The 13,033-nt window shown below is 34.7% G+C and overlaps 1 protein-coding gene across 1 annotated transcript in view; it reads left to right on the top strand.

The window, feature by feature from the left end:
- LOC124539358 overlaps positions 1-3,029 on the top strand; it is an 80,092-nt gene extending 77,063 nt beyond the window's left edge. The window contains exon 7 of the mRNA XM_047116729.1: positions 2,677-3,029. Coding sequence (XP_046972685.1) covers positions 2,677-2,780 — 104 coding nt within the window. The 3' untranslated portion in view covers positions 2,781-3,029. The remainder of the gene's footprint in view (positions 1-2,676) is intronic.
- The last annotated feature ends 10,004 nt before the right edge of the window (positions 3,030-13,033 follow it).

Consider the following 13,033-nt stretch of genomic DNA (forward strand, 5'->3'; position numbering starts at 1 on the left):
CACGGAAAACGGAGAGGCTACGGGATCTTTCGCAGCACGTCCGCGGCCTCTCCCGTGCGTTGCTCCGCTCGTGGCTTGCGGAGCCCTTCTCAGGAGGGCGAAGATGGTCTCGCCCTCCCCGCACCCCTCGCTGATGCGTACACCGGCAGTCCGGGGCCATACCGGACTGCGGTCCTCCTCTCGGCCGTATGAAAACGGATGCGTGAGACCCCCATCTCACGCACCCACGGCCGGAGGGATTGCCCTATTTATTCCGCCCCGGGCACTGGGGCTTGGAGGCCGTGAAGGCGACCCGCAGGTCGCCTCCGCCGGGCAGGATCGGCCCTCTCCCGAGCCCGCCCCGCAGTCTCTTTCTGGACCATGACGGTCTCACAGAAGTTGACTACGGCCTCCCACGCCGATTCCCTGCGTAGCATCGCCGACACGACTGGTCGCAGGGAGAGATTTCGCCCGATTTGCTGGACCAAGACTTGCCTTTCCGCGGTCCACGCGGGACACGCCTCTAGCATGTGTTGGGCATCGTCTTGGTCCGCCCCCCAGTGGTGGCAAACCGCCGTCGCCTCGCGTCCGATCCTACACAGGTACTCTCCAAAGCAACCGTGACCGGTCAGCACCTGTGTAAGTCGGAAGGTGACTCGTCACTTCCGCCGCATCCAGGCCTCGAAGGCTGGCAGGATCGCACTCACGACGCGTTTGTGCGCGTACCGATCTCCGCGGAGACGGGCGTACCACGTCGTGTGTGCCCTTCTCTGCTCCTGCCGCCTGAGCGCTTCGAGGACGCTGGCAGGGTATGACGCACTTCCGTCGCTTTGACGGAGGGCGCGAGTCTGGTTGTAGACCCTCGCGTCCCTCTCCGCCAGGATGTCCAACGGCGGAAAGCACGCCTATCCCCGCACCATGCGGATGGCCACTCTCCGCTGCAGATTCAGGATCTTAGTCTTGCAGCGGCGGGTGCCCATCAGTCGGTGTGACCAAACGGGTGCCCCATAGAGGGCCATCGATCGCACGACACCAGCATAGAGGCGGCGAATCTCCTCCCTCGGTCCCCCGAGATTAGGCAGCAGTCTGTGCAACGCACCCACTGCCTTCTCGATCCGGGGGACCAGGAGCTTGAAGTGTTCTTCAAAGCTCCAGCGACCGTCCAGGACAAGACCCAGGTATTTCATGTACCTGGACACCTGGACGTTTGAGTCACCTACGCGAATGTTCTGCGAACGGGGTGGTTCCCGGCCCACCGGCCACTTGTGGAACCATAGCGCCTTCGTCTTATGCGGCGCTATCCGAAGACCCAGTTCGCAGATTTTCGCGACAACGAGTTCGACTCCGAGCTCGGCTCGCCGTCTGGTCATCTCAAAGCTCAACCCGCATGCCAGCACCAGCGTGTCATCTGCGTAGCAGATCACGCTGACGCCTGCGGGGAGCTCGACACGCAGAACCGCATCGTATGCGAGATTCCACAGGAGTGGTCCTAGGGCCGATCCCTGCGGAGCCCCGCAGTACACTTCCCTCCGGGTCCTCGTACCGTCCTGGCCCACGTACACAATGTACCTGTCGCGCAAGTAGCTAAGAAAATAGGCTTAGTAAGTCAACCATTGTCATTCATTATCTTTATAATGATTGGACCTTTGTCCAATCCAATAAGGTTTTATACAACATTAATTTGAAAAAATTAAATTTTCAAAGGCATCCGAACCTCTTCTAAACTATTTATTGGAATTATTTGATACTAAATATTCTTTTCCAAGATTAGTTGAGCCTTAAATTCTCGACTGTATTTATAGATAGCGCTTAAGAAAAATTCCGTTAGTTGGCATTTACGATACTCATGGCTCGAGATAAGATGGTTCTATTTTGCTCTGAGGAACCGCACGGCACCTTCGTGGAAAACTATTACATTATAAAATAATTGTGTTATAACAGTAAAGTAAGGCGGCTACCCATATACGTCCCATTCTTGGGCAAAGACCGCTTCGCCAAGGAATAGAATTTTGAGTTTATTCAACGGGTATATAGTTTTATTTATGTGGTTTTATAATTTCTTATCCATTTAAAATATTTTCTTTTACGATCTAGCGTGCAATATAATTCTATTACAATGACTTTGTTTGTTTTATAAATAGATTTTTATTTTATATAATCACACTGAACAAGCTGGATGTAACTCGTACTTGCTTTAATGTTAACCCTTTTAATGGTCAACAGCAGTCTGTAAATATCCCACTGCTGGGCTAAGGCCTCCTCTCCCTTTTGAGGTGAAGGTTTGAAACATATTCCACCACGCTGTTCCAATGGTGGAATGCACATGTGGCAGAGTTTCTATGAAATTAGACACATTTAAGTTTCCTCACGATGGTTTTCTTCACCGCCAAGCACGCAATCATCGGTTAATATACACGCGCTCTAACCACTGGGCCATTTCAGCTCTTTTAATGTTTTAATGGTCACTGGGGAATTATTTAAAAAATGTATCTAGTCTATTGGCGCCATAAATCCCAAAATAAGATAAATTTGCTTATTATGGGATTTCTACTGATTAAAACTGCAATATTTTGATATATATTCGAACAGCCGATATTTTGTGCCATTTAAAGCTCAACGGAGTCTCTGTTCTCTACGCTCATATAGTTATTTCAATTACATATTAAAACAAATTTAATAAATGTCCTTTGTTCTCAGGTGAAAATCCCGCAGCGATGCAGTCCTCATCACCCAGCTACATTCAGGTCAACATCAGAAGATTAATCTATGTCCTGACTTTCCTCAACCTAATTATACGGTGACAATTACAATAGAGACTAATTAAAGTAAATTGTACCCTAATCTGTAGCTTATACGAATGATTTTCGCGTGAAATTAAATTTGACACGCTTCACTTTTGAGCAGAAACTTATTTTGGAATTCATTGAATATTATTTTCATTTTTATCACACAATGAAAATGTTTTAGTCATCATTATTATCTGAATCAAGTTTATATTAATTATTCGATTTTCAAAATAATAATTATGAATAATGTGAACATACTTTAATATGTTGAATATTTTGAACGACGAATCATTACATTTTTCACCGATAAAATATAACAAAATATTTCTATATTGGAACTTAAATACAATTGAATATATACATAAATGATATAATTGGTTATACATAAATAATAGCAACAATTTTTTAACGGTAAAGATGACTGATGTTAAGGGTGAGATAGATATAAACATAACTCTTCTCTCGAGATAACCAATATTTTTTTAGAATCGAATCAATACTTCCGAAGACTACATACGAACAAAACTTTACCTCTTTATAATACCATTCATTATGTATTGTTAAATTAGTAGGGATAGTGTTCACAAAGATTGTAATTATTATTTAAAATTAAATGAATTTCATGTGCTGAAGTTTTTAAGTTGTTTGCGAAATATTTTCATTGATAACTAAAGCTGGTCAACTTAATATTGATCTTGGTTCTTGCCTATTTATATGCAGATTTTCATGCATGCTTTAGCAATTTCAGAAGACCCTCATTTCACTTTCGTATCACGTATCCCAGCTGACATTCAGAGTTCGGAGACGTCGAAACGTCATGACTCGAGCCACGTTTTAAGTGAAGACGTTGAGAAATCATTGGTCATATTCCAAGTGATATTTCATATGACGTCATATTAGGATATTTTGTCACATGATATGATGACAATTTTTATTTCTTGGACAAAAGACAAGATAACTTTGTCGATCTATCGCCTGGACTATTCTTTTTCTTAAGATTTTAATAGTTGTAGGAATTATGGAATTGAACAATAAATTATGAAATAAATATGTTTGCATATTAGGAATTATAGTTATTTTTTTTAAATCGAAATGTGTTCAAATTTATTTTCGCGCCTTAATCAAAATCAAATAAAGGAATTTTAGTAAGATTTTATTTAATATCATTATAATATACCGTTATAAAAATTTAGGATCTCAATGTGAATATATTAAGAAAATTTAATTCTAAGAGCACATTCAAACACGATATATATTAATACAACATATTAATTAGAAAATGATTTGGGAGCTGACGAAAATAATCATAAAACTAACTCTTTCCAGATATAATAGAAATTTTATGAAATATATAAGAAACAATGATTTTGGATACAAATAAAATCACATGTATTTTATTCAAACTTTGTAACAAAATATTACAACAGTTTCAGAAAGTAGTCTTCAACGATAAGAATCGACAAAAGACTGACACCGTTGCTCTGTTAATAAACATACTTGAAATGCTTTTATTTACGATTATTCTTCAATCTGTCCTGTAACCCGATCTACATCCAGGCGATTTGATCCAATAAATATTATTTTAATATATCATAAGTATATAATTCAAAGCCAGACTTGCACCATTGAATATCAATGTAAGAAAGTTGTGAATAAAATTCATCTCGTGCGCCTTGGAAAGAAGCATGAGCATGCATGTGTCTAATTTAAATTAAATTCTACTACATATGTCCACTACACCCCATTCGATCTATTATGAGCTCAAATCTTCTCCTAGGAAGAGAATGCCTTAACCCAGCAGAGGGACATGTACAGATCGTTACTTATCAAAAGACAGTAGGTACTTTGAACTTGATAAAACACCAAAAGATGTATTATTTTTATACGGCATCTGATTTTGATACTCAGATTATTTTTAACGATTACCAATATTTAACGATTAAAAATATATACGTATGTCAAATTGAAGGCTTGGGTGAGAGGTATCGATTAACTAATATCGTTAAAAGCTTAATTTCAAAATAGTAGATCGCAAAATTCTTTGAAACATATGTTTTTGTTTTTTTTTACGAATTCGTGATAAAAATGTTTTTAATCAAATGGATGCAACTAATAACATAAGCAAATGTACTAACTATTTTTACTTTTTAAAACTAAACTATATCTATTTTAATGTACACAGTATGAGTGCCCCATATTTTGGTTTAATTTTGATTATCAACCTTAGATACAAACAGTATTATGAGCAATTGCTTAAATGCAAAAACAAATAAACGTTATTAACCAAAATTGAATACCCACTTTGCATATGAAAATATAAAACAGAAGATTACTCCTCAGCTCCCAAGTCATTTGAAAAATAAATAAGGAACTACGAATGTATTTTTTTTATGTACTAAGAACACACGGATTTGTGACATAGAACCAGATAATAAAATATGTACGTATAAATCAATTTGTATGTATGACAATGTGTTAAATAAATTTAAGGATTATTCCATGTAAATGTTATAAATAATTACTGTTTTGTTTTTAAGAATATTGTGCTGATAAATGTTAAATGAAATTATGATAAGTTCATTGATTTGTAAAACGTGAAGATTACAATTATTTATTTGATTTAAATGCTTATAGAAGTCGGCTATATTCTGAATAGGAATCTGAGTAAGCACCGCTGAGTTTTCATATATTTAATTTATGTTTATAATTAATCTTAGTAGTTGGATCGAATACTGCCAATTTTTTATCCATCAATCCATATGTAGTATTGTGGAATAAATCCATAACACTACATATGTGAAAGAGAATGCCTTTACAGAAGACAAGACCTAATTCTAGTTAGCAAAATCATAACATAACATGAACTTAAATTAGTTATAATGCATTTATAATATACGTCTTTCCACTTAAGCCTAATTGGACTTAGGCACGGATAGTAGATGACAAAAAAATTAAGCAAGTGATGGCATGAATTCATCCTCGTATTACTTTAATACCATAATTAATAATTCAAAGTGACATTCGAAATTTAATTAGCGATAAACTTACAAATTTCAAAATACCTCAGATATTTATTTCGGTTATATCTGGATACAAATTTGCAAGTGAAAAACATACTGTGGAAGAATTTCATTTTTTGAACATTTCCTACTAATTTACCTAATGGTAGAGTTTAATATAATCCCACCTGGTCAGTTATATTATTTACCTAAATATTACCTTAGTAATATTGTATTCCAACTTGGGAATGCGTTTAAACATTCTAGCGCCACTAAGTGATAATGATCACTTAACATCATCGTTGAGAGTGACATAAAAGAATATAATTTATTTAACACAGAGTACTGATATATTTCGAAACAGTAGGTCATCACAGACATCTACCAGAAATATCAATATGCAGATAGTAATCACTGAGCACTATTCGTTAATTACTATCTTGTTCATTAGTATAAACTATCGGCCTGACTTTCTTGAGATAAATATTTGGTAGGGCTTTGTACACAAGTCCGTATGGAAAGTTACACCAAATTCATATCTTAAAAAAACTCAATCTATTAGGAAAAACAAACATATTTTTTATAAAGAACAAAGGAAATATCTTAAACTTTTTTGTTTAATAATTATATCAACAACATTCTCCACTAGGATAACATAATTGGCCATTAATATTTCGTTTCAAAGAATTGTAGGCACTATTTCATTAAACCATTACAGAACGTACACGTGAAATTTTCCGTACAACATTGAAAACAATTGCTCATTATAATCATTATCGTTTGACATGCCAAAGCAATTTATTCAGATTCTTTGATAGAGGATGCGTAAAATTTGTCTATATCTGAAGTAATGGAATGTGAGATACGAATTCGAAAACAATTACTATTTTCCTCAACCGATTTTATTTTAGACTTACAGTTTTGACAGCATGTTCAACCTCTCTGTTTCTCTGTATATTATGTACAGTTGAAGTCAAGGCATTGTGTGAAGGTGTCTGGCATAGTATCAATGTATTGTTCAGTAATTACCATTCTTAAAATAAAATTTTGATGTGTCTTACTTCACTAATTGGCATAAACAAATGGCCAATGATTTCGATCGATTAGACTCCGAAACTTCAGCTATCAACTTGGTCCCGATATTTTTAACTAAGTTTTTACATTTCGATTCAGTAAAGCAACTTCAACCAATAGCAATAATCTGGCAAAAATAGTCCAACTGGTCGGCAAATAGCTCCCATTTTTTAAGATAAAAAATAATCTTAAAATACCTCATGAGAAATACTGGTTTGTTGGGATTGTTTATAGACAAGAAATCATCAATAACAATAATTATACTTCAAAACTAAACGGTATCAACCAGACGCTCCGTTGATTATAATCGATTCGGTCTTAAACAATTATTTATATGACAATATAATACTTAATGGGCGTTCAGAAACAACTTCAGTTTGAAAATCACTTTTGAGCTCCAAAGAAAATATTTATCGTTGACACAAATTATGTAAAACAATCTCGTCTCGAAAAACTAATTTGGCAAATTTTAGAAGACGTATTAATTATACGAAAGTGACAAGAAAGTCATTTCACATAGCAGTTTTGTATATTTTATGGGAGTAAGTTGGAATAATGAATTTGCATGAGCAAATTTCTCTGCTTCGATTTATAAAAATAACATTATTATTATTATTGAGTTAAATATTATTATAATTGTAATGTTCACATGTAAGATCGATTAACAAGTAACATTAAATGTATATCGTGAACACACACCGTCTTCAGCCGCGAAATTATGGCATATTTTATTTATATTGAGGTGATAGGTGGCAAACAGCCTGTAATTTTCCCACTGCTGGGCTAAGGCATCCTCTCCCATTAAGGAGAGGGTTTGGAACATATTAAGGTGACAGATACATAAATACACAGATAATTATTATTACAGATCTGTGTTCACTACAATAATAATTCAGACAAATTAACCAAAGAAATAAATATTATCTGGAAATGTAATGGAGAAAATATTACCAAGTGTCATTGAAATGCCGAACTCCATTTGTTTCCTTCTAGATATAATACATCGTAACGTCAAAACATTTTTGATTGGCGTATTTTCTCATCTATAAATAACGTATATTTGTTGGATGTCTGGTAAAATTCGGTGGTTTATTAGGATAAATGTCTTATAGGAAAAACTGACCGAAATGACCCAGTTATTCGAACTCATGAAGCTCAAGCAAGCACTGAATTTTCAATTGCTTAATTTATATGTTGAATTAATTTCATATTTGGTTATGAAGGAACACTTTATGTCTGATCAAAATCTGCCAATCCTTATTGGTACGAAATAAACTGTCAACCGTCTCTTAAATGACCTGAATACAGTAATTGATCAAGTAAAATAAATTTGTTTATAAAAACTATTTCAAAAATCCCCCTTAAAATAAGCTTTCATTTAATATCTATTCTGATTTCAATAATATTCGATACATTACAATCCTTCGTCACTAGCTTCGAAAGTGGTTAATACATTGCAACTCTATGAACTAGTTGAATTAAAATTCAGTAGCAATATATGACACATACATACTTCAGTAGAACGCCGATTATCCGAACGCCGATTAACCGATACGCCAATTTTCCGAAGCGGGCCTAAGCGTCATATAAAAAAATTAATGTATGTAATTGTCGGACCAGTCTATGTCCGTTTATCCGTTCTACTGTAGTAATACCAGCAATGTACTGAGCAATGTTTGAGTGTATTACAAAAAAATAATTTCTTAGAAATATTGCACAAAAATTCGACCTTGGAAATTTACTTCGTACCCAAAAATATTTGGCCTCATAATTTAAATATTTCGAAGATCTCATAGCACGGTTCTTTATACTTAAAATTATTATATTTATTAAAATATCGTATTTAAGTGTCTATCATAACACTGTAAATAAACATGTTATTTGTGATATAAACGGACAAGTTCACAAAATTGTTAATATCTGTAAATAATAAGTAATATTTAGTATAAGGTCATACAAGTATAATAAAATTAATTGTTCATTTTTACCCGTGTTTTATTTATTTTTAATTTTTATTTTAGGAAGGCGCTGTGGACCTTTTTATTGTAAATAATAAAAAATCATTGATTTTGGCAATCAAAGTTAAAAGTCTATTTATATTATACACAGCCTTTGAACAATTTGTATATACAATTTTTTTTTTAATCTGTAGGAACAAATGAGACAGGTAATGTGAGACCGTTGAATACTGAATTAAAATATTTCTGCTAAGGAAATTCCTATTTTCTTTCATGAAGCCAACATTGCAACTTGTTAATAAATATTATTGATACTCATTTACAATTCATTCTATAATAAAACAAGCGACCCGACCCGGTTTCACACGGGTGCAATGATATAACATCACAGTAGTAAGTTCTAAAATTATCAGTGTTTCTTTACTAAATTTTCCATGTATAAAAACCTTCTTTTCGAATCACTCTACTATTAAAGAAAATCCGTTGCGTAGTTTGTTTGCAAATTTTTTACATTATCTTTCAATTAAGCAATAAATAGAGAATGAAGCTCAAAGCAATCAATCCATTAAATATTCCTTAAAAAATATAACCAGAGTTCTCCAAGATTCACATTGTTTCCAGGCTCTAAAATCCTAGTTAATCCACTTATACCAAAGTTTATCCCGAGGAAAATTCTCTTATTGCTTACAATTTCATATAATCCAGCTATAACCGTACCTTCAACCTACATTATGCCCTTAAGGGAACGTTAGGGCAAAGCTCAGAGCAAACTCGACATCTCGGCATAAGTAGAAAGGGCCCAAGGGTTACCCAATAAAGGTACGTTATATTTAATGTTAACACCGATGATGATAAAATACAACCATTGGAAAAAATATGAATCGAAACAGTAAATATGAAAGTAGTTTCAGAATAAGAACGTATTTTTGGACAAGTCTCTCAAATATACCATTTGACAGTCGTTAAGGTTAAAAATTGACAGTTCATTATATCACTATGATGCTAGTAATAATATTAATCAGTGTTAGGATTACGATATCTAGTCTGGGTACTGGATCAAAGATTATATCATTTCATCATATTCATTATCATCATTTTCAAGGTTGCTTGCTCGTTGGTGATGTAAGAAATGGTTAATATTTCTTACAGCGTCATCATCTAGGACAATCCCCCACTAACCATCAGTATTTTTTGAAATTGCATCAACCTACACAATTATATGATATAAATTCTTCCAAAAACTGAATGCGATCATTTGACTATACATAATATATAGATTTTTTTTAACAACTGGTTCATCGAAACTTAATAGCATAACAATGTATTAATGATCTGTATTTTATTGAAACCGAAAATAAATGTCGAATTTTTTTTGATATGTTGTCAAATAAAATATCTTAAAAGTCAAGGATAAGTAGCGAGCTTCTTGCAACACCATTAAGAATGTAAAAGTAAAATGCATTTTAAAACACATGCTTTCGTTTACAGTACTTCTTGTTTGTGCTCTAGAATCAAAGCAAACCATAAAGAAATATTGCTATCTGTGCAAATAATGGTAATTCAACATGTAAGATTCAATTTACACAAATCAATATTTTAGGTTAAATACCACATAAAAAATTCAAGAAACGTATAATAATCCAAAGTCTAGAATATCAGCGCATATTATGAAATTTTGGATTATACAAAAGATTCGCTAACAGTAAATTATTATTATATAATGCACTAAAGTTATTAGACGCGAATTAATTACAGCGCGTTGAAGATTAAACAAACGCATTATAGTTTAATTTTGAGTTTGCGTTTTGCTGCATTGCATTTATGCAACAATTTCATAACGTAAAATCTAAAGTTATAACAAGTTACGAACCAACAATATGAATAGTCATTTTACGTATATTTGTATTTAAATTTGGTCAGAATTCATTGGCATACATTTGGTGTTTCGAAATTGAGAAGTTCCTTGAATTAAGAACATTGTGTAAAAAATAAATATTAGTGCACTTTAGTTAGCTTGTGTATAATTAACCAGCTAAGTGTACGGAAGCAAGAGTGTTCCAGTGAAAGCTGAGGCGAGAGGCCCAGGGGATAAGACCTGCTTTTACTTCGGATCGAGATTTAATCATCAAAAACGAGAGATTATTAAATTAGTTATTGATTCTATCGATAGTTATAACATGATGACATTTTGTATTCGTAAACTTGTCCTGAAAAACGTAGTGTGGGCAAGTGTCTACAATGTAAAACACAATACAAGGCAAAACAAATCTCCTAAAAGTAGTCCACCAGTCTGGTCTTGCGCTACCCATTTCAAGCTAGTGGATATGGGTAGTGCAAGACCGGTCCCTGTGAACATTTCTTTTTATCGTATAGGTTGGCGGACGAGCCTATGGGCCACCTGGTGGTAAGTGGTCACCATCGCCCGTAGACAATGAAGCTGTAAGAAATATTAACTATTCCTTACTTGGGAACTAAGATGTTATGTCCCTTGTGCCTGTAGTTACACTGGCTCACTCACCTTTCAGCCCGGAACACAACAATACTGAGTACTGTTATTTGGCGGTAGAATAACTGATGAGTGGGTGGTACCTACGCAGACGGGCTTGCACAAAGCCCTACCAAGTAAATAGAGAGACATGGAAATACATGAGTATGGTCTCTGTCCATCATACGTCTGCCGGTTGAGGTTATGATGAATATGCCCAAAGAATTTGGTTCTGTAAGTTATGCAACGCACAATCGTTAAGGCATCATTCATTATTATTGTGTTTAACAAGCTTATTAAGAGTTACGTGACCATGCTACGACCTCAGCTCAGCAAATCAGAATGATTTACGATGATATTTTACTGTGAATTTCAAATATCATATTTTTAACAACGGATTGTGAGTCTTCGTATGAAATTTGGATGACCTATATAGAAGTTTAAAATATGGACTAACTTCTTATTGTTCAGTATGTAAACAACTAAAAACTTATTTTTCTCGCGCTGCTGTTGCCGAAAATTTCATACAATGGAAACATATTAAACTAATTTTATTCGACTTTATTCCTTTGATAAAAATTACACTGAATTCAAAAAACAATGACATTTTTGAACACACTACTAACTAGTAAGTAGCGTGGAAAAATATGTTATTTGTAAAATGACTAGCCGAGACGGCCGAGTGGTTAGAACGTATGCACCTTAACCGATGCCAAGGACCACTGAATATTCCTGTGCTAAATTTGTGTTTATTTATCTCGAGCTCGGCAGTTAAAGAAAACATTTTCACAGATCTGCCACTTGTGTGTTCCACCAACCCGCATTGGAACAGCATGGTGCAATATGATGCAAAACTTCTCCTTAAAGGGAGAGGAGGACTTAGCCCATCAGTGGGAAATTTACAAGCGGTTGTTGTTGTTGCTAACGCACTGAAAGGGTAACCGTTATTATATATGTGAAAGTCAATTTGTTTGTTAGCTTTTAATTACTCAACCGTTAATCATGAAATTGTATATGCATCACAGTGTATCCCATGCACTTGCAATCTCGTCACACAGAAAAATCCATTAAATATAGATACCTGCAATGATGCAAACGCTCTCTATGTCCGGAAGGCCGAACGCGATTATTGGAATAAAACAATCCTCAAAAACAAAAATAACATGGTTTTCGACATGCTAACTGAATACGATACTTCATACAGTTACTCTGTTTCAGGTCCTATGATGATAGAAAATAAATAAACTTTGTGTATTAATAAATATTTGGGCAAATTATAACATGAGCTCCTTATTTCATAAGAAGTTTATTTATTTATTTAACCAATTAACAAGTATGTGCATTAATAAATTGAAATATAGTCGATTCTCAGTTGAAAATATTTAATCATCTAAACAAACTGTGACCGTTCTATCATTACACGAGGAATAAGCATAAACTCATCCTCTGCTACCTTTAAACATAATAACTCTCTTATTGTATAATATAATATGCGTTTTTACGACAAAATCACAGAAAACGTTCATTTATTCGTTAACTAAAATCATTTACGAATTTATACAATAAATTACCTAACTTTGCTTTGCGAGTACACGAAAGACAATTAAATAACACAATCTGGACTTTGATCTGTACCTGAATTTTGATAAGATCATTTTTTGTTATCTTTTCAACCGACTTCCAAAAGGAGGAGGTTATCAATTCGTCCGTATTTTTTTTTTTTTTTTTTATGTTTGTTACCTCATAACTTTT

Source organism: Vanessa cardui, chromosome 22 (genome assembly GCF_905220365.1).
Source record: "Vanessa cardui chromosome 22, ilVanCard2.1, whole genome shotgun sequence".
Lineage (NCBI taxonomy): Eukaryota > Metazoa > Arthropoda > Insecta > Lepidoptera > Nymphalidae > Vanessa > Vanessa cardui.